Below are 24,427 nucleotides of genomic sequence, written 5' to 3'. Positions count from 1 at the left end.
GGGGGTGTGGGTGTGCAGCGCGGCTGCGCAAGGGTTAACTTGGGGGAGTGGGCAGGCAGATCCCTGGACTGCCCACAGCCCAGGCTGAGTGTTGCATAATGGCACCCAAGGACAGAGGCTGGTCTGGAGCTCATATCCCTGAGCCGCACAAAGCGCCCTTTGTGCCACATCCCGGCGTGCACTGGGGCAGCGCCTGAGATGAAAGGACATTGTTGCCTGTCACACAGAGGCATTGTTCCCTGGGAAACAAGGCTGTGCTGTGGGAGCCGCCAGGCCAGCGGGCAGGGGGGCGGGAAGCCCCGTGGGAACTTGGTATGGGGGAGGGGGCAGGCAGGAGTCCCTCCCAGAGGATGGAATGAGGGGCTGGGGGAAACACCTGGCTGCTCCTGGGACACAGGGTGAGGCGCCAGGGGCATGGAGGGAAGAGGGAGAACATTCAAGAACAGGGTGTAGGAGTGGGGAAGATCTTCTGTGGAAGTCATGTCTCCAGACCTGGGTAGGGGGGGAAACTGGGTTAAGGTGGGGGCATGCTGGGATTAGGGACTTGGGGGACAACCAAACCAACAGGTGGCATTTATTGAGCACCTATTGCATGCAAGTCTCTACTGTAGAGTTTAGAGATGTACAAGCCAGAATCAGAGACTTGGGAGGTTCACATCCCAGCCCTGTCATCAAGTCAGAGAGACCCCCATTTGGCAGGGAACGGAACTAAGGTTCTGGGGGGTAAGTGATGTGCCCAGGGTCTCATCCAGCCCAGCTAGCAGAGCCAGGCCTGAGACCAGGACCAACCAGCTCCAGTCCAGTCCCTCTGGGGCCCAGCTTCCTTCCTTGGAGAATGCGAGCAGGGCCTGTCAAGGGCGTTTGACTACAGGACAGAAGGGAAGGGCCTGCAGGTCTGACATGTGCTGGGTGCCTGGTGAGTGTCTGCTGCATGAAAGTGGGAGGTTGCAGCTGTCGGCGCCCACATGACTTAACGGGAGGAGAAATTTCCACTGTGGTGGCACCTTCCACAGCCCAGTTCTAGCCACCCTGCCCTCCGTTTCTGCAAAAGGCCACCAGTGCCCCGGCCGGGGTAGAGTGCATGGTCCAAAACACGGAGCTTCCTGAGCTCCGGTCAGTGGGAAGGGACACGCCTTTCACGCAGGGCGAGGTGAGGTAAAGGCATTTCCCCTCTGGACGGACTAAGCCCACCGTCTGCCACCAGGCCACCTCCCAAGAGCCACGGACAGTGGGCTGTGACTCCCCACTAAGAAAGAGGTCCAGGCCAGAACAGGCTAAAGCCAGAGGCAACCCTGGCAGAGCCGCTTTCTCCTGCTGGTCACAGTAGGTGCCATGCAGATGGCAACAACACAAATGTGCCACAGCGGGGACTGGTTGGGTACCCACCACCCAGCCGTACAGGGGGCCACTGCCAGCAAGAGAGTAATTCATGAAAATATGCCCACAGCATACTGGCAAATGAAAACCACGCTGCAGAATTTGTTTAGAACAAGTCCCTTTTGTGTCTTTAAAAATCCTACCGTCTGCATGCACACGAGTACACACCCGGAGTGCTCATTTTGCATTCCTCTAAACTGCATGCACATGTGTTTTACTCGCTGCTTTGTGTGTACATTTCATAATTTTCTTTTTCTTAAAAGATCTGGGAAGACCTTAACAAATCCAAGAATGGGGTCTGGGGAGAAAGAGTGCAGAGGAAGGGGATGGAAACAGCCCTCTTCAGTCTGGACTTTTGTACCATTTGTGCTATAACAAAGCATGTGGCAGCTTTGTATTGAGTACAAAGACTATATTGATAGTTAATTTCAATAAAGATATTTCCAAAAAATAATATATCTCATGCAGCGCTGAGTGTCTCCTGCTTTGTGCAGAGAGGGTCTGGAAATTCTCTCACGCCTGTTCCATCCCACTGTCCCTTCACAGCCCCACTCACCTTAGAATAAGCCTTCCCGCCTTTCAGCTCCTGCAGAGAGACACACAGAAGCAGCAGTGTGACTAGGGAATCCAAGGGACCTCCTGCATTGCCCCAGCCTCCCCACTCCACTGCAACCAATCTGACCACTGCGGGGGGGGGGGGGTCAAGCAAAGTAGCAGAGGGACCCACTCCTTGCTCTCTGGAGGGGACAGGTCAGGGGATGGATCTAAAGCCACTGGTTTAGTGGCCTCACACCCCCGCGTTGGCCATGGACTCCCAGCCCCCAGCCCCAGCCCCGAGGCCCAGCCTCACCTTGCGCACCGACACACGGAAGATGCAAGGGTCCAGCAGGCCAGTGGCTGGGTTGGCACTCATCTTACACACAAAGGTGAACCTCTTCCGCCACCGCACGCAGTTCTCCTGCACTTCCTCCCTGCAGGGCAGACACACAGGTGAGCACAAGCACGCAGGTCGAAGCAGGTATCAGGGACAGGGCTGGCCTTTAGGGAGGGGACGGAAGGAGGAGAGGAGCTCTCACTTTTTACTTTGTATCACAAAGTGACTGTATTTTCATAACAGGAACAAGCTTGTGTTGAGTGTTATAAAAAGAAAAAAATTAAATAATACAAAATGGAAAAACAACAAGGTAGGGGTGAGGTCAAGCAGGGGGCAGCTACTACTTCCCCCTACTTTCAGTGCTGCTCCCACCCCTTGTTCTGTGGTTTTGGAGGGCTCCTTCCTCTGCCATTATCTCCCACCAGCCCCTGGCCATTCAATGGACCCTCATCACAGTCCTTCCAAACTGGCCCAAGAGCCCATTTTACAGGTGAAAAGTGAAGTAAATCGCCAGTGTCACCCAGTCAGGAAACAGCTGGCATCCGCTCAGTGCTGCCTGGCTTCAGAGACCCCTTCTTCACCACTAACAATAACAACAACAGTAGTAGTAACAATAACAGCATTTCAGGCTGGTATCATGCTTCCCCTGTGCCAGACAGCACTCACAGCACTTTAATGGAGCTGATCCAAGGGCCAGAGACTCATGATCATGCCAACCCTTCTAGCAACTGCCTGGGACAGCTACTACCATTAAGCCAATTCCTCATTCACAGAAACCGGGAATTGGGGGGCCAAGACCCTGGCCTGAGGCCCACCACGTGCACAGCAGAACAGGGACTTGGACCTGAGCAGTAGGCTCCCGATAGCACATCCTTCACTTACACCATATCAGCCTGTGACACCAACCTGGAGTCCTTGGCTTCCCTGACGCTAAATGGGGAGCTGGTCTTCAGCCCAAATCCTTCTGTACCTGGGGGTATTACCACACTGAAAAATCCAGCACCCCCTTAATAAGGAAATGCTTTGTGTCCTGGGAGTGAGTGGAACCTCGGGGAGCACTCATCCTGTCTCTCCCAGCTGCTCAGCAGGCTCTGGGGTGGCAGGGGCAAGCTCCATGGCCCAGCACAGCTCCCTGTCCTCCCCACAGTCTGCCTGGCAGAGTCTGTGCTCAGGAAGGGTGGCCACGGAAGGGAAGGGAAGGCATGGAGTGAGAGACATTATCTCTGTCCCATCATCCCATCTAACAGGAATGGCCATGTTGGACAGCTGAGGAAGTGACTACTCCACACCCCGGGAACCCCAGGATCACAGGTTAACTGCCAGACTAGGCCTCAGGGTAGAGGGTCCGCACAAGTGGAGTATTATCTGAACATGGGTGTGTTCGCTTCTCACATAAACTCCAACAGTAGGCTCTATACCACCCTCTTTGACAGCTGAGGGTACTGAGGTGCCAAGAGACTGCCCCAGATCACATCCCCAGTGACTGGCAATCCCAGATTTGAACCCAGGACCGTCTGACTAGTCAATGTGTTCAGCCATCACCTTGGTTCACAGGTCAGAGCCTGGAAAAGCCCGGCAGGCAGAATTCGCCAGGGTTTCCCGGCCAGCAGCCCTGCTCTGTACTCAAGAAACATACCCACGTCTCCCAGTGCCAAGTACGCATCAGGCCCTAAGCTCTGCAGGGGACCGTATTCACAGATCAATACTGACAGTTAACCAACGATGACTCAGTGTCACCAGGAGAGGGTGGAGGGAGGGGTGAGTCAGAGTAGGTGACTGGCCGCAGGGAGGTGACATTCAAGCTCAAACGGAATGAAAAGAGGGGTGTAGCCAGTAAGGGAGACAAGTTCCAGGCAGAGGAAACAGCCTGAGTGAGGAACAAATATTCTTTTGGTTTCCTTGGCCTCGCCTCCCCTGCACTGAGCGTCTTCAAGGAGCCCCCTCGTGGCTCCACAAGGCTTCTCCCACATTCTGCCAGGGCCGGGACAAGGGGGCAACAGGACTCAGGTCAGGCAGACCTGGACTCCAAGCCCTCAAATCGCTGAATGACTCAGCCAGGGCTTGACCTCTCTACCCTCATGGGTAGAACAGGAACACCACCCACTCGTTTTTGGGCACCCAGGAGCATCAGCAAGACCCTCAGGGGAAGGTCCATGAGACGTGTCTTGACTGATGAAGACACTGGGGACTCCAGCAACTCCCTGCAGCCCCAAGACTGGGGACAAGCGGAAATGTGAGGACCAGACGTGAGGGGGGAAGAAGAGTGCCCGACCCCTGGCAGACATGGATGGGGACCCTGTCGGAAGCAGGTGTCACAGGAGAAGCAGCAGCCTGGGCTGGGGAGCATCACCTGACCGAACCGCGCTGGTTCCACCTGTTCATTCAAACATGTGCCGGTCCCTATACTATGCACTGGGACCAGAGCAGTAACCAACTTCCATTGTGGTGGGAGAAGAATGAGGTCAAGCAAACAAGAAAAGTAATGGAAGGGAGAACTAGAATTCTCTCTACTGGCAGAGACTCTGATCTCGTATGTAGAAAATCACAAAGAATCCACTAATAACTATCAGAATACACGAATTTGGCAAGGCTTCAGGATACAAGATCAATATACAAAAATCAGTTATTTCTATGTCCCGGTGAACATCCACAATGAAATGAAGGAAATAAGTCAATTCACAACAGCATCAGAAAGAATAAAATAAATAGGATTACATTTAAAAAAAGAACTACAAAATATATATTCTGGAAAACTACAAAACATTACTGAAAGAAATTCAAAAAGATCTAAGTAGATGGAAAGACATTCCATTAGATCTTCAGGTTTCCAAAGATCTAATGCTGGTATGACAATAATCCCAAATTGAATCTAAAAACTCAATATGATCTCAGCTGGCTTCTTTGCAGAAATTTGACAAATTGATCCTCAACCTTGGAAATAAGAGAGACCAGGATAGTCAAAGCATCTAGAAAAGTAGAATAGAATATAATTAAAGATTCACATGTCTTTGACTACAAAACTTCTACAAAGCTTAATCAAGCTTATAATCAAGAAAGTATGGTTCTGGCATAAGGACAGACACATAGATCATTGGAATGGGATTATGAGTTCAGAAAAAAATCGACTGAATAGAGTCGACTGATTTTCAAAAGGGTGCCTGCCAATGGGGGAAAAGAATGGTCTTTTTAAAAGTTGCTGGGACAATAAGATATTCACATGCAAAATAATGAAGTAGGACCCATTTCTTACACCATACACAGTAACTAACCCAACATGGATCAAAAACCTAAGTGTAAGAGATTAAACTACAAAATTCTTAGAAAAAAAATATAGGAATACTCTTTGTGATCTGGGATTAGGCAAGTTTCTCAGATATGATGCCAAAAGAAGAGGTGACAAAAGAGAAAATAGAAATACTGAACTTTATCAAAATTAACCTTTTTTTGTGACTCCCAGAACACCACCAAGAAAGGGAGAAGATAGCCCACAGAATGAAGGAAAATATTTTCAGACTATACATATTAACAAGGAACTTTTTGCTAACAATATATAAAGGACACTTACAACTTACCAGTAAGACAACTAATTTAAAAATGGGCAAATGATCTGAATACACATTTTTCCAAAGAAGTACACGAACGGGTGGCCAACAGGCACAGGAGAAAATGCTCAGCATCATTAGCCATCAGGGAAACACAGATCAAAACTATAGGGATGCCTGGGTGGCTCAATGGTTGAGTGTCTGCCTTTAGCTCAGGTGGTGATCCTGTGGTCCTGGGATCAAGACCCACATTGGGCTCCCACAGGGAGCCCATTTCTCCCTCTGCCTGTGTCTCTGCCTCTCTCTGTGTCTCTCATGGATAAATACATAAAATCTTAGAGAAAAAAAAACTATAATGAGTGACCACTTCGTTGTATTAAGAAGGTTATCATGATCGTGACAAGAGTTGGAGAGGATAAGGAGAAACTGGAGCCCTCGCACAGCACTGGTCAGAATCTAAAGTGGTGCAGCCGCTTTAGAAAATCATCCCAGGGGGGATCCCTGGGTGGCTCAGCAGTTTAGCGCCTGCTTTTGGCCCAGGGCGCAATCCTCGAGTCCCGGGATCGAGTCCCACGTCAGGCTCCCGGCATGGAGCCTGCTTCTCCCTCTGCCTGCGTTTCTGCCTCTATCATGAATAAATAAATAAATCTTAAAAAAAAGAAAAGAAAAAATCATCCTGGCACTTCCTCAAAGGTTAAACATAGTTACCTTAGGACTCAGCAATGCTACTCCTAGGTGTATATCCAAGAGAAACGAAACATACGTCCACATACAAAATTGTACACAAATGGGGATCCCTGGGTGGCTCAGCAGTTTAGCACCTGCCTTCCGCCCAGGGCGTGATCCTGGAGTCCCACATCGGGCTCCCTGCATGGAGCCTGCTTCTCCCTCTGCCTGTGTCTCTCATGAATAAATAAATAAAATATTTTTAAAAATTGTACACAAATGTACACAGCAGTCCTCACAACAGCCAAAAAATAAAAGCAACCTGAATGTCCATCCACCAGTGAATGCATCCATAAAATATGGTCTATCCCTACCATGGAGTATGATTCAGTAGTCAAAAGAAATTAAGGGCTGACACCCGCTACAATGTGGATGAACCCTGAAAAATGCTAAGTGAAAGAAGCCTGTCACAACTGCATTGTGATTCCACTCATGAAACGTCCACAATGGGCAAAGCCCTAAGAGACAGAAAGACTGGTGACTGCAGAGGCCAGGGGAGTCAGGAGGGAAATGCAGAGTGACTGCTAATGGGCTGATGGGTATAGGGTCTCTTTTTGGGGTGACAAAAATGTTCTAAAATTTACTGTGCTGATGGTCACACCACTCTGCACAGACTACAAACCAATGAACCTACACTTTAGACAGGTGAAAAACCAAAAAACACGGTAGGTCAGACAAAAAGAGAAAAATGGAGAAGACAGAGGGTAAGGTGGGTAGGGCTGAAAAGAGATAAGACGGTGAGGGCTGCTATTTCAGGCAGATGGCTGGGGAAAGCTCTAAGGCAGTGACACCTGAGCCGGGTGAGCATGCTGAGCAAAGATGCAAAAACTGGGGAAAGCTGTCCAGATGCATGAACAGCAAATGTAAAGACCCTGAGGTAGAAATATGCTTGGCAAATGGAAGTGTGACATGGAGGCAAGTGGCTGAATGGGGCTGGAGAGCAGATGTGTTTGGTAGTAGAGGGGGGTTAGGTAGCACACATCAGGACCTCAAGGGCCATGATGAGGTCTTTGAGTCTTATTCTGATGGTGGCTGGGTCTTGCTACAATGGCTTGAGGCAGAGGCAGAGAGCAACCCCAGAGTAGGTGGGTGGAAGAGCAAAAAGAGCAGAAACACTTCCCAAGCAACCAGAGGCCCAAGCCTAAATGGGGGATCTGGGGATAGCCATGGCTCCCACACAGGCCCTCAGATCTCTACCTACCCCCTCCACTCAACTCAGCCCAGGAGTTGGAAGCAGCTGCTGGAGATCTGAGGAGGAAGCTCACAAGGCTGGGCATGTCGAAACACCCAAAGGAATTAGGATTAGTGTCTGGGAACAAAAGCTGATATATCGAATTGTAGGCTCTCTCCCTTTCTCTTTGTGAGTCTGCCCTGGGAATGCCGGCCAGGAAGCCTGAGGCTCTCTCGGGGTTCCTGTGGGCCTGCCAGGCCAGGCCAGAGAAAGCCACTCCATGCCCTCCCAGGCTCAGGTAACAGGCGCCTTCCTCTCCCTCCACAGGAAGATGGGCCAGGGCAGGGCTCACAGGATCAGCGCCGGGCCTCCCCGTTGTTTCCACAGGGCTCTAAACACACACTATTAAATGCCACCACTCCCACGGGAAGAGGCTCACAGCCCCACCCTGGCCCACCCCAGGAGGTCACAGCAAGGGTAAAATAAATACCCTAGCAGCAGCCCTTTCCCAAAGGCCTACTATGTGCCACCTGGAACCCTTCAACATTGAATGCTGGGTGTCTTCATGCCCACTTCACAGGGGACACAGGGGAGGCTCAGAAAGGCTGAGTAACTCACCCATAGTCAAAGTTGTGAGGAGTAGAGACCAGTGTGGAACCCGAGCGCTTCTGTGTCCAGAGCCCATGTCATAGAACCAGAGATGGCACAGCCAGGACTTGGCCCTATAGCTGCCTCTGGAGAGAGGGAGTCGGACATCCTTAGTCGGGTGGGATAGTCCCAGGCTCAGGACAGGGACAATGGAGGGAGAGGAGCAGAGGGCCGGGGAGGGGTGTTCATATAAACAGCAGGAATAAGGAACCAGGGGAGGCAGCAGGCAGTGACCAGGTGCAGAGACCGTGAGAGAAGGTGACTAGGAAGGTGACATCTGAGCAAAGAGCTGAAGGAGGTGAGACAGTGACTCATGCCCTAGAGGAACAGCAGCCCAGGCAGAAGGGCCAGTTTTCACACTGCTGAGCCCCTGAGGTGGGAGAGTGCCTGACAGGTTTACCAAAATGCAAGGAGACCAGCGTGGCTGGAGCCAGGAGGAAGGCTGGAGACGAGATCTTGGCCCCAAGCTTCCAAACTGTGCAGAGGTGTCAGCAATCCCGGGCCCATGTGCATAGGCAGGTAGGGAAGCACAGGAAGACGAGACGAGGGGGAGGGTAACTGTGCCCTTTTCTTTTGGAACTCTAAGTATCAATGTGGCCTTTTTAACAACCATGACTGGGGGAAAAAAATGAACTCTGGGAGTGCTCAGCGGTGCCATGAGGCCCTAGGCCACAAAGCCACTGTGGGGAACGACCCCAGGAAGAGCAGGGGCTCCGTGCAAGACTCCTGAAGGGTGACCGGGACCCTGAAAGCCGAGCGCCACCTCACACCACTGTGACCTGGATGGACTTCAGGCCCAGGGGACAGGGACCCCGCCTGCCTGGGCACCCTTGGCCTCCACGTGCATCTGCACCAGCAGGAGACACAGTGAGTGCCTATCTCAGAAAGAGGGGGAGCATGAAAGAATTAAGACCAATGAGCATCTATGAAAAAAAGTCATAATAACATGTTTGTTAAGAAAACACAGGCCTGGGCGTCCCCACCGCTCGTCCTGCTGATGTGGCTGAGGACAGGCCAGGAAACAGAACTGTAAAGATGAAGTAGCCAAGCCCGGAGAGGAGCCCATTCAGAACCCTGGACGCTAGGCTCCCAGGCAAGGGGCTTGCTGCATCTGCACGCTGCCATGAGGGGACAATGGTCAGAGGAAGGAGGGAGCTCACAGCAGGTCTGGCTAGAGTGGGATGAGGGACAACAGGGCCATCTTCTTCATTTCTGTCCAAGAATCATTTCTATAATATAAATTTAAATTGAAAAATGAGAAAAGGGTATGGCGTTAGGAGGGTGTGAGGTTAGGGGGACTGGTCCAAAGCAAAGGGGCTGTAACCTCTCATCTCCGTGATTCACAGCCTGGACCCAGACTTACCCTCTCACAGGGCCAGGCACCCCCCAGGAAATGGTGAGGAAGACCTCGGCGTGCTGCAGCCTGGGGTTTCAAGTGTGAGTCCCCAGCTCCATGCTGCCAGGGACAGGTAATTACAGAGACTGGGTTTTCAGGGGAGTTTTGTTTTTAGGTTTAAGATATACAATTAGACGCCTGAATCCCAGAGAGGCGGGGCAAGCCCTCCACCCATCACAGCCCACTGTGGCCATACCAGTGGCAGAATTCAGTTATTTCTGGGTTGTCCTAAAATAGGGCAGAGCACCGCACCAGGCTGCAGTCCTCAGGCCAGCAGAACTCCCTTGGAGCTCCCCTGGTCCCAAATCCCGGCCAAGGCCTCTATTACACATCCACAAAGACTTACTGTGGGTGCTGGGTTGGCATGGGGCCTGGGTGGGTGTGGGGACATGGCAGGAGCAGACCTGGAGGAGGCCACAGTTGAATGGGGGAGACAGACACTTCACAAGTGACTGGTAACTGCCACCAGCCTCCAAGAATGCAGACAGGAGCCTGACCTGCTCTGGGGCAGTGACACCAGAGCTGGGACCTCAAGGTGAGACTGGTCAGGTGAAGATTAGATGAGATGTCTGAGGCAATGGAAACAGTCCAAGCAGACCCTGAGGGAAGGAGGTGGCTTCTGGGGGCACAGGATCAGGCTGCTGAGTGACCCCCCAGGAGGTCCATCTCGGGGGGGGCCCTGACTTCTTCATCTGCAAGAAGGGTGACACTGCCCACCGCCTTGGTGCTGTGTCTGGTTTCTTCCTCCTGCTCAGCTTGGTGGTGAACACGGACAATTCTGTCAACACAGTATATGTGGCCAAGTCTTCCTAGCATCTGCTTCACTGTGTGTCAGAGACCAGAGAAGGCAGGTGGTAGCCACCACTGGGGCCCCACACAGATGAAGAAAGCACCTCATCTGTCACACTATCTCCCCAGAGCCCAGAACAGAGCTGCACAGAGTGGGATTCTCACTTTAGACCACTTTCCCTGCTCCTCAGGCTTATCTTTAATCAATCAATAATAAAAGCAGGTCCTGTTCATTGAGCTCATTCTACAGGATACATTTTTTTTTATTTTACTTATTTATTAATGAGAGACACAGAGAGTGAGAGAGAGAGAGGCAGAAACACAGGCAGAGGGAGAAGCAGGCTCCACGCAGGGAGCCCGACGTGGGACTCAATCCTGGGTCTCCAGGATCACACCCTGGGCTGAAGGCGGCACTAAACCACTGAGCCACTCAGGGATCCCAGGATACATGTTTTGTATATATGACTATCTGAATTCTACCACAATCCTATGAGGTGTGTACCATTATCATTCCCATTTTACAGATGAAGAAATTGAGATTGAGAGAAGGCAAGATAGGCCCTAAGTCACAAAACAGGGCTGGATGCTGACCTGAGATAGCCTGACATCAAGGCCACATCTCCACTGCTTCCTCATGTCAGTTCCCCTCAAAAGCAGGATGGTAAGTGGACACCTAGGAGGAGGGAAATGCTTCTTCCCAGGCCCCAGCAACTGAAGAGTCTCAAGGCTGTGAAGGGTGGCAGGTCGGATTGAACTGAGCCACCATCCTTAGCCTTTCACATTGAGAGCTGGTTAGAAATTCAGGATTCCCAGCAGGAGTCACCCCAGAGTCCAGGCTCTATGGTTCTCAAGGTTGGCCCACTGCCACATCCCCATCACCTGGCCCAGACCGGCATCATCACCCAGAAAGTGCAGCAAGATCCCAGAGCCTTAGCACCCCCAGGGTCTCCATCACCCAGGTGATAAGGAGTCAGTGCTAGTGGGAGCCACCTCCTGGCCACATGTTGCCACACCCACAGGGTCCTTGCAGACAGGGACCAAACAGGCCATTCGGTGCCACTCCCTAGAGTCAGAGCAAAGATGGAACATGGCCAGCAGTCATGAGAGGAACAGAAAGTCAGGAGCACGGAATCTGGGGTATTGATGGGGCAGCCCCTGGAACAGGTGCCAGCGTGACACCACACCCACAGTCAGCACTTCACTGTCCCAGCCCCTGGGCCTCGTCTGCACATCTGCCTCATTACCACTGCCCAGCACAGAGGCCTAGCCTGGTAGGAGGCAGCTCAGCCATGGCCCCAAGCAGGGCCCAGGAAAACAGCACTTCTCAGACTCGAGGGAACACTGAAAAACCTGTGGCTCATCACCCAGATTCCCAGACACTGCCAGAACTACAGACTACAGGGCAGGGTGTCCCTCTCAAACTTAGAGCTAGTGCCATTTGGAGATGGAAATTCTGGAGGCTTTAGTGGGGCAACCTGTGCACTGCAAGATATTTAGCAGCATCTTGCCAGTAGCACAACATCAGCTATAACAACCAAAAATATCTTTGGACACTATCAACTGTCCCCCCAGGGGACAAAGTCACCCCACTGAGAATCACTGCTGCAGGTCTTGGACCGAACTCGACACAGGGTTCAATCTCATGACTCTGAGATCACAACCTGAGCCAAAATCAAACAGCCCAGGTGTCTCGGGGACTGAACTTCTTAATGTCACCTGGGATTCTGATGCAGGAGCTGGGCACACAACTAACGGAGGACATACCCAGGAGCAATGAGTGGGACCCCAGGGACCTCCCAGCCCCAGCTGTACTCCTAGGTTCCTGAGAGGACCGCTTCCTGGGTTCTTCCTATCTGGCCCCTACAATGACAGGTAACCAGAGCAAGGCTGTATCACCTAAGTCCCTACCACTGGTCCAGCAGCCGGGGTGGGGGTGGGGGCAGGAGGTGGGGGGGCCCTGTCTCGAGGCCAGCCTGTGGCTTCTCGGCCACGCCCACTCCATGATTTCCAGTCCTTGGCTGGGTTCCTGGCAGAGCAAGCGGCGGTCCCAGTGATGCGGCCAAGGTTCCCGGCTGATGAAACGCAGCCCAGGCAGCCCAAGCCAGGAGAGTCTAATAAGGAAACAATTTAAATCAACAACATCTGCCTGTGCTTCCCCGAAGAGAAGAGAGTACAGCCGCCTGGGGAGGGGCCCACCCCGGGGACCAGCCAAGGCGCCCATCCAGGGGCCGTGGGGCGGTAGAGCTTCCATCCCAGCGACGTGGCCAACGTGGCAGCCCAGCAACATCTGCCTCCTGCCAGGAATTCAGGGCTGCGCGCAAGGAAAGCAGCTTGCTGCGGTTCTGACACAGCCAGCGGCTCCTCCTGCAACAGGATGAGGCAGCAGTCAGTTCCTAGAAGCCAGCCACTCTGTGCTGACACTGGAGTGCTCAGAGAGGTGTTGTCACCAGCCACCCCCAAGACCCCTTCTCTGCTCCCCTGCCAATATGAGCCCTGCTGCTGGCCCAAGAGTAAAGGCTGGCATTAGCAAGCGACCCATGGAAGTACAGAGTGGACAGCCCACTGGGGGCTGCAGCAACTCCAGATTGAAAAAGGGAGGGGGGCAGGCAAATCACTCAGGCCTGGTGGGGAAGCATCAGGGGTGGGAGTAAAGATTCTGGAGTCACATGTACCTGAATTTGAATCCTGCCACTCTCAGCCCAATAACCTTGAGCTGGATCAAAAAAACCCCACAGTGAGCAGGTGCCAGCTTCCCCATTTTATGTACACAGGCACACAGCCTCCCTGCTCAGCCTTCTATATGCAGTCAGGCCTCAGAGGCAGCTTCCCCACTACCCAGGTGAAGGCTGCTATTCTCAAGTGGCAACAATGGGCCACTCTCTGTTGCTCTTCTAGCCCAAGAGGAGAGTAGGCCACTGAAAGGATCCAAAGTAAACCTCTAGCTTTGACCAAGTGCTGGTCCAATCCCACACACCTATACAAAGATGCCCCCACTACCCAGTGTGGCCCATCGGGTCCTGTTTTCTAGGCCTCCTGGCACATATGCCAGGTGCTACTCAAGCACTGACTCTCTGCAGGCATGACCACCACCCACCTCACAGATGAGCAAACTCTCAAGAAGTCCACTGGTCACACAGGAGGTGCTGATCTGTCTTCCCAAACCCTACCTCAGGAGCCCACCCCTAGAGGGTACTCATGCTGAATTACCATCAGAAGTAACTGAGACCAATGGTCCAGCAGGAAGCCAGGCACACCAGGCCCCTAATGGAGTCCCCCTTTCCCCATCCTGGACCATACATCTGGATGTTTCCCCAGGCCTTGAGCCTGTCTGGGATAACCCAGGAGATAAACCGGCAGGTGGCCCAGGCAGGAATGTCCAGGCCACTCCTGGCTGACTCACATCTGGGTGGTGTTTGAATCATCCAAGGAAGGAAAGAGAGGAGGGAGGGAATCCCATCCCCAGAACCCTGTTCCTTGAGTGGCTGGTCTTCAGCAAGTCAGGGGGCTGTCCCTATCCTCTGAGCCCCTACCCAACCTCATTAGGCCTTTCTGGAAAGCACCCTTCCCCCAACTACTACAGCTAGACAAATCACTTCTTCTTCTAGGCCTGGGTCTTAGGTGTGGTGAAAATACAAGGTTCCCGTGTCTCAGAGTATGAAGCTCTTAGAGGCAGGGCCTTTGTCTCACCCACTGCTGCTTCGGAGTCCTGAGGATAGCAGCTGGCCCACAGTAGGTAACTCAGGAAGTATCTAATGACTGACTAACTTAGTGACCCTCACAGCCCTGCTCCTAACAAGGGCTGTCACAGGCCTTCTTAAAATGCTCCTTCCACCTCCATGAAAGGGCCATTCCTGCTGTGGTTGGCCCATGTCCTCTGGTTCTCTGCAGAGTCCAAGGGGTCAAGGGCTATCGCCACCCCTGGAGCTGTTCCCAGGTGTTCCCACTGCCCCACACATGGCTCCCCAGTCTTCTGAGGTGACCAAGGAATACTCAGAGACCACTCATTCGGAGTCACGTCTCCACACAGACTCAGACCTGTTTTTCCAGGCATCTTCAGCATCTCCCCAAGATTCCAACCACAGGACAAGGGGCTCAGGGTCAGGTGGGGCTCCCCAATATCTACCTCCTCCTCAACACCTGATTCTCCAACAGACTCATGCAGACCCTGGGCCACTCACTGCCTCTGTCACTCATGCATGCTACACATATCAACTGAGCATTTCCTACACTGAGCCAGGCCTGAGGAGGACACTGGAGATACATCCAGAACAAGCCTGGGCCTCAGTCTTGTCTGCCTCCAAAATGTGTGTGTCTCACTCAGGTCCAGGTGATTCTTCTTTAGCCAACTCATAATCTTTGGGAGGTGCTGGAGCCTTCTCCTGGCATTCAAGGAGAATACCCAGTCAGTCAAAGGCCCATTCCCAAAGAGAGGGGTCAGGGCCAGAGCAGGCGGGAGAAGCCAATGTCTCCTTCCCCCCATGGTGCTAGATCTCCTCTGAGAGCGGATGCAGCTAATGGTCTTCCCCGGCTCACCGGCCCCAGGTCAGGGACCATGGCTGTCTTGGTCATTGCTGGGCCCGGTGCCTAGTGCAAAGCCAGGGCAGCAGCCTGGCTCTAATCACAAATGTTTGCTGACTGGGTGAACCACAGGAAGAGAGAAGAAAACCGATTAAAAGGAGAGACAAAGGAATGTGGACCTTTCCCTTCTGCTCTCACCCTTGGGTCCCCTCCAATAACTGTCCTAGATTAATACCAATCACTGCCAAACTTCGCTGAGCCCTTTCTCTGGCCCAGGGCTGTGCTGGGTATATAGCTGGTGTTAATCCACTTAACCAAACACCAAGCAGCTTATCACCCCATTTCACAGAGGAGGAAAGCAAGGCTCAGAGACATCCGTGGTCTGGAAGCCTCAGGAGCCCATCCTCCCTCTGAACTGCCAAGCCCCCCAGGCCAGCAGCCCCCGCTGGGGTTTTTGCAAGCACCAGAAGGAAAATCTGCAGCCAGAGAAGACCGTTGGCAGCTGCCAAGATGAGTTACAGCCTCATAAACAGGAGCGATGCTTATCAGGTCAGAACGGTTCAGATTGCCCCACCAGCAAGACCTCCTCCAGGCTTCCAGGCAGCCAAGAAAGCACCTCACTTTTGTCTAGAGGTACCCAGTGCTCCCAAAGGCGTGGGATGTCTTATGGCTGTTGCTGACACACGTGTGTAGATGTTGTCAGTGCTGGGCTCACAGATTCTCAGAACAGCCCCACATAACCAGCCCCCAAGGAGCAGGACAGTCCCCAGAAGCCCCTTCCGGGCGTGATTGCCACCCTGACAAAGAGAACATCATCCTGACTCATATCAGGTTGGGTTTTTTAAATCAGGTTGCTTCTGAGCTTTGTATCAACAACATCACACAGCACGCTGTCTGCTTCCTTCCCTTCCACGTTGTATGTGACGCCCGTCCTGGTTATGAGTAGCAGTGGCTCGTTCATTCTCACTGCAGAAGAGGCTTGAGCCTTGTTTGGAACCATTCCATGATGACAGCTGACAGCCACCTCCCCTTCTGCAAACTGGAGCCCCAAGTGGACAACCCGGGGGCGGCCCTTGCTGGTCCCAAAACCCAAATCTCTTCTGGGGCACCCCCCTAGGAAAGGTCAAACTACTCCCCATGGCCTCCTGCCACTGCAGGCCCGCAGGCCACTGGGCCCTCCAGCTCAGCACTCTCATCCTTGCCCTCCCTCTGCCCCAGTCTGCACTTCTCCCCACCACCTGGCCACTCTTCCCTGAACCAAACCCAGCACCACTGCCTGAGGAGGGGCCCTGGGACTGCAGGGCTGTGTCCCCAAGAGCCGCCAAGCCCCGCCCCCAGAAGGTGGTCAGGAAACTGTCCCCTGTGGGACTAGGAGCCACAGGTGTGCTGTCTCCACATGTCTGCTCTTAGAGAGGAAGTGGTGGGAGGAAAAGGGTGCACTGAAGGCGAACAGGACTCAGACTTCTGCCTTCCCCGGAACCCTCCCCCGCACTAGGCTGTGCATCTTTCCTCTCTCAGCAAGTTCAGTTGGCTTTCAGTTGCCAGGTGCGTGGCCTTGTGCTGAACAGGTAGTCCTCCCACCCTCACGTGAGCAACCCCACACCACTTGATGGAGGAACAAACCAAGGCTGAAAGGACAAAGCCTCCATCCAGTCAGAGAGCCAGCAAGCAGCTGCCAAGGTCCAACAACAGAGCCCGGGGTGGGCCCCAGCCCTCTCTTCACCCCTGTCCCACCAGGAGCATCCCCACCTCCCACAGAGGGTTCACCCAACACAACCCATCGATGCCCCCAGCTGCCTTTCAATCCCAGCCTCTGAGCCCGTGGCGGCGCCCAGCTGCCTGGTAAGCGGGTGAGGGCTGCTCCTGACACAGGCTGATACCTCTGGCCCCCAGGGTGGGGAGGGGCCATACCCAAGCAGCTGGCAGTGGCCGGCACACGATCTGGCACACGATCCAGCACCACCAATGCCCATGCTGGTTCAGTGCCAAGGGAGAAAAGTTCTAGCCCTGTGCCAGCACCAACAGGCAGCAGCAGGAAGCCCTAGAACTAAGACGTAACGGATGCCACTCTTGCCCACAGTCTGGGGAAGGAGCTAAGAGGCAGGGACAGAGACCGTAGTGTCCTAAGATGAGGACTCACAGTGGGTGTATGAGGCAAGAGTCCCAGGAAGGCTTCCGGGAGAGGTGGCTCTTAGGCTGAGCAGGAGTTTTGCCAAGTGAAGCAATGAGGGAAGGGAGCTTGAGATCAACATAACTGCAGAAGCAAACAACTACAAGAGTAAGGCGTGGTGGAAGCAAGGGGACCAGAGCCCCAGGAGAGGGGCCTCCCCGCTCTGAGGGGCCCCTGGCTTCCTCACCCACTCCCCTGTCCCCAGCAGAATCTGACACTGGGGGCCTCCACCTCTAGTGGGGGCTATTTTTGGCCTGTTGGGAGGGGGGCTCAAAGTTGGCTGTGGAGTGGGGTCCTTCCCTGCAGGTAGGACCCCACCCTGACCCAGCGCAGGCCCTTGTGGGGACAGTGCCCCAGATGGCACTGGCTCAGAGCCAAGCACCCCAAGATGGGGCAGGTTCAAAGCAATGGGGGCAAAAAACCCCACAGAGACCCACTAGGGACCCTGTGCTCCAATATGATAGCATGCCCCTTAGGCACTAAGTGTGCTCCTCACTCATTCCCACCCATCTGAAGGGCAGAAAGCCCCAAAGGGAAAGTGTCCTTTTCCTACAGCGCCACACAGAAATCACAAGACAGAGACAGCACCCCAGTCAGTCCTGGCCCACAAAGAAGTGCCAGCTGTCATGGGACAGGTAGGGGTGGGGGTGGGGGGAACTGAGGTGTACCACCCAGCCCACCACTGTGACTCAGCCCTGGGACGGGAGGATGGACTGCAGTGTGTACTGTGTCTCTAGTATGTGCCAGAAACCAAGCTGGACGTTTGACAGGCATTATCTCACTGTGTCCTCCCAAGAACACTGTGAGGCAGGCACTACCAGCCCCACTTGGTAGGGTCTAAGGGACTAAATCCCTCACCCAAGGTCACACAGGCAGCAAGAGGCAGAACAGGAATGTCCTTCCCAGTCCTATGTCGGGGGCAGGGCACCAGCCTGACCAACTAGGCAGTAAGTCCTCCACCAGAGCTGCTTCCTCCCAACTGCTGAACCAAGTTGGCCAGAGAGGGCTGCTAGCTGGCCACTCTCAGCTGACATCTGGACAAGGTTGGGGGTCGGTGGCTCCAAGCCTGCATGTGAGAGCTATTCCAAGTTCAAGGTGTCAAAAGAGGCGCAGAGGAGAAACCAAGGGTTCGCAAGCACAGCCCTAAACAGACACCAATACTAGGTGCAGGCTGGGCAGTGTCAGGCCTTACCAAGGCCATCACTGGCACGGTGTGACCTCATGGAGAGCCCATGTAGGCCCAGGGGATGACAGACTTCAGGTCACAGAGTGCACCTGAAGCCGTGGGGGCTGGCCTGGTGTATCCACAACCAGAAGCATTTGCCAGACAAGGTGGATAATGAAGAGAGACATCCCTCGCTGCCCTCACCTTCGTCTCTTTCTAAGCAAATCTTATGTTTCTCCCCTGCTCAAACTTTGTTGTGGCTGTCTGGTAGGAAGAAGATAAACGTACCCCAGCTGCCAGGGTGTTATACTGCCCATCCCATCCCCAACAACATGCAAGTGACCGCAGGGTCACCACATGGCAGTCACCAGACTGCATACACTCAGTCTCCGGGCTCCTGAGACATGTGAACAGACACACTAGCAGCCATCACAAGGCTCAGCAGGGCTTCCCGAATGCAAGTCAGGACTTTCAGGTACTGAACAAACAGAGTTCAAGTGCACTCAGGGCCCTCAGACACACAAAGTCATCACTGCTAAGAACCCCTGGCCAGAGTGGCTCCCAGGACAGACCACAAAGCAAAGAACAGGCCTCAGGGAATAGCCTTGGCTCCACAGAGCCAGATCACCTCAGGTCAGGGCTCTGCCATTGCCAGGCTGGCAGACAAGTAGCAGGGACTGCCAGGGTGGCACCTGCCAAAGGTGTGGCCAGCTGGTGGCAAAGACCAGGTCCAAGGAGCAGAGAGCAAAGCCAGGACCAGGCTGGGCAGCTTCGGGCTTCACCATGGGCACCAGCAGCACGGTCTGACCCCACAGGGACCCAGCAGCTGGCCTGGTGCCACCGCCTGGCTGCCTGGGGTGGCCTCTACAGCCTGCCAGCAGGACTTTCTCCATAGGTGCCTGCCTCTCATGTCCCTCAGCCTGCTCATAGAAGGCCTTTCGCAGAGGCCTCAGGCAGGACCTAGTAAAACAAGGGAGGCAGACTATGGCAGAGATCCAAAGGTGCGCAGTGGGGTCAGGAGCCTAGAGCAGCATCCCATGGAGAAGGCAGCTGCAAAGCCCCTTGGGCCAAATGCTGCCACGTGGCACTGTTGCCAGATATCCAATTTAAAAGAAATCAAAAGTCTGGATTTTTATTCTGTCAAAAACTATTAGAGCACAGTACGGGGCAGTAAAATCCTAGCTACATTTGGCCACTGTGCACCCTGTGAACTTCCATCTTCAGGCAACCACTAAGCACTAGGTGTGGTGCCAGGTGCTTCAGGACCAGGAAACCCACCTGCCCACTCTGCCTGCCAACCTTCTCTCCAAGATGTCTGCTCTTCTCCCTCTACCTGCTACCACACAGCTGGGCCAGCAAAACCCACCTGGCCAGCTCCAACTGTCCCTTACGGGGTACTGGTCAGGACCCCTTGCATCTTCTCCATTCAGCAGCCAAAAGCCATCATCCTAATGGGCAAACCAGGCCACACTTCCCCCCCTGCCCGTCAGCTGGACCACCAAGACCGGGGGGTGGGGGGGGTGGGGGGGTGGGGGGAGGGTGGCAGTCAGGCCTGGCCACTCCTCATCTTCATTTTCACCAGTCCCTCCCTATCCCGTTGGCCATTGGCCAAGGAAGGGTTCTCCACCTGTCTCCTCCTGAGGGGACTTGCTATACGGTAAATCAATGCCTCCCTCTTGCTCTCTTCCCTGGCACCGCCAGCACATGCATGGGCCAGACCACAGGACCTGTGCCAGCTGGGCAGAGAGACCTCTTGGGATGTTTGGGATTCTTCTTGCCTGAAGGATGGATTGGCTCAAGACTGGAAGCCTGCACCCAGCCTGCCCTGGAGAGACCATGGCCCGGGCTGCTGCCTCTCAACTCACCAGACTTGGCTGGGACCTCTGCATTCCTCCCAGGACCCCTGAGAAAGCCTTCCAGATGCCATCTGGATGCATCTGCCTGAAAGGACTCCAAGCAGGGACCTTGGCAAATGCCCACTATGCCCCAGTGCCAGCCCATGCCTGGCCCCAAATCCATGGCAGTGATTTTAGCTTCACCCCCACTTCTGGCCCTAGAGCCCCTTTTCCTCAGATATCACAGGATCTAATCCAAATCTAGACTATTGCCATCCAACCCAATAAACAAAGGTCTGAGGACATCACATGCGGCTGTAGCTGCTTCCAGCCCTCTGCCACCAAGGCAAGGCAGGACTTTGGAGCCAGGCCTGCCCAATTTACATCACAGCCCTGTTATTCCCTGGCTAAGTGAAATGGGTCCATCACTTCAGCTCTCTTGAGCAGTTTCCTCATCAGTTCAGGGGGTGGTTCCAAGGCTCAACTGATCACCCATTCGAGGAGCTCAGCAGATCCCCTGCATCCAGTTAAGTGCACATCGAAGGCAGTTTAAACCCTAATGGTAAATAAGATATCTTCCCAATTACATTACCAGCCAAGTGACTTCTGGCATATGCCTTAACCTCTCTGGCTTTGGTGTCCCCCTCACCTCGATGGCCAAGAGGATTAATGGACATACCACTTGCAAAACACTGGCACATAGCACGGGCCCTTGGAGCACAGTAGCTGTGAGGATTACGGTTAGTAAGGAGGCCCAAGATGAGGCTGGGGAACAGCATGGCATACCACCTGCTTTACCTGCTCAAATTGGGTCAGGCTGGAGCTGTGTACCCAGCTGTTGCCATAGCACCCAACACACAGAAACACTCCAACTAGGAAGGCAGGCACTGCAGGGGTGGGGCCTCAGGGCCTTACTCAGACAACACACATGCTGCCACCAGCAGTCTCCAGGCCATCCCAGGGGTCCCTGGGGTTGGGAAGAGTATGCTACTGGATCTGTGCCCAGGACCTAAGCAGGCCTCCTCACCCCTGACCCTACCGCAACTCCAAAACAATGGGGCCTTGGCCATCTGGAGGGGTGGGTTGTGAGGTAAGGCTCCCAGGCTACAGAATAGAATGGGTGGGATGGGAGTGGAGAGGGTAGGAGCCCAGGAACCCCTATCTCCTGGGCAAAAGCCAAAGCAGCTCTAAAGCAACCTCAGGTTCCAATGTCCCTGTCTGCTTGCTGCAGCCACACCTGCCCAGCAAGAGACAGGTACTCAGGGCCTACCATGTGCCCAGCCTTAGGGGCTCAGTATCAGCTCCTCCCTCCACAATCCTCTCAGGTTTCAACCAGGACTAGGGCTGGGAAAGGTTGTTTGGGCTCAGCTGGGTTCAGGGAATCCCTGGCCCCTTGCCAGGAGGGAAGAAGGGGCGGCAGAGGTGAAATCCAGACACTGTGGGCCAAAACCTGGAACTTTCCAGAGTTTCCCAGATGAGGGGGCAGGTTTAGGGCAATGGAAAGACTGAAAGGTAGGGTGACAATGGCCCCAGTGCCTGGGAGGTGACCTCAGTCTGAGGCTGAATATTGATTGCTTGGTGGGATCTAAAACCCTGCTCCACCCCTAGCTCACATGTGGGCCCTCTGCTGACTCCAGCTGGTCCCTGGGAAGTGGGAGGCCTAGGGCCTGGAGCCTGAACCCCTCTGCCATAATAACCACAACTGCTGCAACAATTTGCCCGAGACAGACGTGGCACAGCCGTTATCCATTATCCTCTCAACTCTGGGGGCAGATATGACTTCTCTCATTTCATAGACAAGAAAACCAAGGCTCAAAGGTAGAACAAGATAGTGGTTAAAAGCACACCCTGACTGAATCTGGGCTCTTCTGTATTAGCTCAAGCAAATCACTCCCTCCCTGAGCCTCAGTTTTCACCTCTGTAAAATGGGGATAATAATCCTACAGTGCCCCCTCTCTCTACCCCCCTCCATGGGATAGTCCAGGAATTAGGGAAGAAGTGCTAGTAAAATGGGGAGCACAGCACCAACAAATGCTGGTTCTTAGAATCTGAGAGGTTAGGTAACTTGCCCAAGATCACCCAGTGAGTGTCAGACCCCAGACCCTAGCCCTGAGCACAATCCTTCCCACCCCTCCAAACCTCAGGTTGCTCTGTGGGTGGCCACGGGATCCCAGCCTTCCCAGGCAGAAGACTGCCACCAGCCCCCACAGCAAAGGGCAGCCCTTCTGTGAATTCCTCAGATAAGCAGTTCCTGGCAGACTGGGGAGCCTCCAGGCCTGAGTGGGCCCAAGTGCAGAGAAAAGGCACCCCACCCTGTCTGTACCAGAAACTCCTAAATCTGGGTTAGGCTATATGCCTACCCCTTCACCTGCATCCTCTCAGACCACCAGATTCATCAAACAGGTCTCCAAATAGGCCAAGTTCAGTTGACAACTGCCTCCTGCGAGGTCCCTGGAAAGCCACTCACTTTCTCTTTCTGGGCCTCAGTTTCTCCATCTCAGCTCAAGTAAGGCAGCTCCAGCTAACTGGGCCCACAACGAGGCCAGAGGAGCAAAGGGACAAACCAGGGAAGGGAACCAGCATGTCCTAGGCACTGGGCCAGGCTCTGTACTGCACTTTACCTACTGAAACTTCTCCACAACTCTGACAGAGACCTGTTATTGAGCCCAGGAAGTGACAGAGCTGGGACTTAAAACCCCATCTGTCAGACTCCGAGACACTGCCCCCCCCCCCCCGCAAGCCGAAACTGTGTGACCCCAGGTAGTCATTCAGGAATTCAGTCACCCTCAGCAATGAGCTGGACAGCTGGACCTGCAGGATGGGGAAGAACACATAAACTGAACTGGACTGAGCCTCTTTCAGAGAGGGGGGCAGGCTCATTGACAAGGGCATTTACAATGCAAAGCAGTCCAAGCCACAGCCAGAAGAGGACAGACACTCAGAGAGGGCTGGGCAGGCCAAAATCCAGCCACTTCCCTCCAGCCAGACCGGGAGTGCCTGGGAACCTGTGGCTGGCCCAGGCTCTAAATCATATTACAGCCCAAGCGGCCAGCCGGGTGCAAGGTGGCGTGGAATACTCCTCTCGGTCTCAGACCTTCCAGGCACAAACCCCAGTGGGCTCTTTGCACAGGTCTGAGGAATGAGCCTGTGGGCAGGGCCCCAAGAGGGAGTTGAAAAAAGGAACCCACATCTATCCAGCTGGTCACCTGCAGACGGTACCGGCATCCTGCCAGTTTGCTCAGGCCCAGACCTCCCACATCACTCAGCCCTGCCTTGTGCAAACCTGCCCCAGACACACATAATCCCCAGGACTCTCTGGGCCCAGAGGGGTGCTTCCATGTGCCAAGTGGCTAGATCTGGCCCATCATCCCCCCCCCCTCCTCTGCAGACGCCACTGCCCCAGCTCCTACCTTGACGACAAGCTGACAAAATCCCCGCCATCCAGCAGCCGGACCTTGCAGAAGAGGACTCCGTTCACGAAGGGGACCGCAGTCAGCTCCTCCAGGGTGAAAGTGGTTTGGAATTTGAATTTCTTCTTCTTCATCAAGAAAGCCATGAGCGAGTTCCCTGAGTCTGAAGCCCCGAAGGCCAAAAAAAGGGGGGGGGCAGAAATCCCCAGGATTCCTTTCCCTACACCACACCCCCTCCTCAAAACATCAGAGCCCGATCCCGCCCAGATGGTGGCGAAGGCGGCTGAGCGGGCGGGGATCTGAGTCCGGAGGGCCCAGGTCTGAGCGACCAGTCCAGTTCGTGGGCCGGCTGGCTTCACCGTCGGGACGCCGGGATTCGGAGGGGCTCGGAGTGGCCGGGGGCTTCACCGGCATGTAAACGGCGGGGCATGGCCCAGGAGGCAGGGGCTGGGGTGGTGGGCGGCGCGCGAGCGGCCGCGCTGGCGGGCAGCATCCCGCTCCGCGGTCCCCGGGGAGCTCTCGCCGCGCTACCGGGCGCGGCTGGCGGACCGGTGAGGCGGAGGACGGCCCCGGCCCCGGCCCCGGCCCCGCCCCCGCCCCGCTGGCGGTCGGGGGAGGCGCCCTGCGCGCACACGCCCCCGCACCTGGGCGCCGGCGGCCCGCGCAGGTGAGTCCGGGGCGGCTGAAGGCACCCCCAGGGGGCGACCGGGAGCTCTGGGGGCCTCTCCGGGAGACGCGGCGGGGACACTCCGGGCCAGGAACGGCCGGCCGCGGCCCCCCTCGGGGCAGGCACCGGGCCCGGGCAG

General features: G+C 54.5%; 1 protein-coding gene across 1 annotated transcript in view; it reads right to left on the bottom strand.

Moving 5' to 3' along the window:
• EEIG1 (estrogen-induced osteoclastogenesis regulator 1) overlaps positions 1-24,084 on the bottom strand; it is a 34,042-nt gene extending 9,958 nt beyond the window's left edge. Inside the window, exons 1-3 of the mRNA XM_055322225.1 lie at positions 23,622-24,084; positions 2,228-2,348; positions 1,934-1,963 (exon numbers count right to left, since the gene is read on the bottom strand). Coding sequence (XP_055178200.1) covers positions 1,934-1,963; positions 2,228-2,348; positions 23,622-23,767 — 297 coding nt within the window. The 5' untranslated portion in view covers positions 23,768-24,084. The remainder of the gene's footprint in view (positions 1-1,933; positions 1,964-2,227; positions 2,349-23,621) is intronic.
• Positions 24,085-24,427: the final 343 nt, after the last annotated feature.

Source organism: Nyctereutes procyonoides, unplaced genomic scaffold (genome assembly GCF_905146905.1).
Source record: "Nyctereutes procyonoides isolate TBG_1078 unplaced genomic scaffold, NYPRO_anot_genome, whole genome shotgun sequence".
Taxonomy (NCBI): domain Eukaryota; kingdom Metazoa; phylum Chordata; class Mammalia; order Carnivora; family Canidae; genus Nyctereutes; species Nyctereutes procyonoides.
The sequence above is the reverse complement of the archived record's forward strand: the minus strand, read 5'-3'. Positions and strand labels throughout refer to the sequence as shown.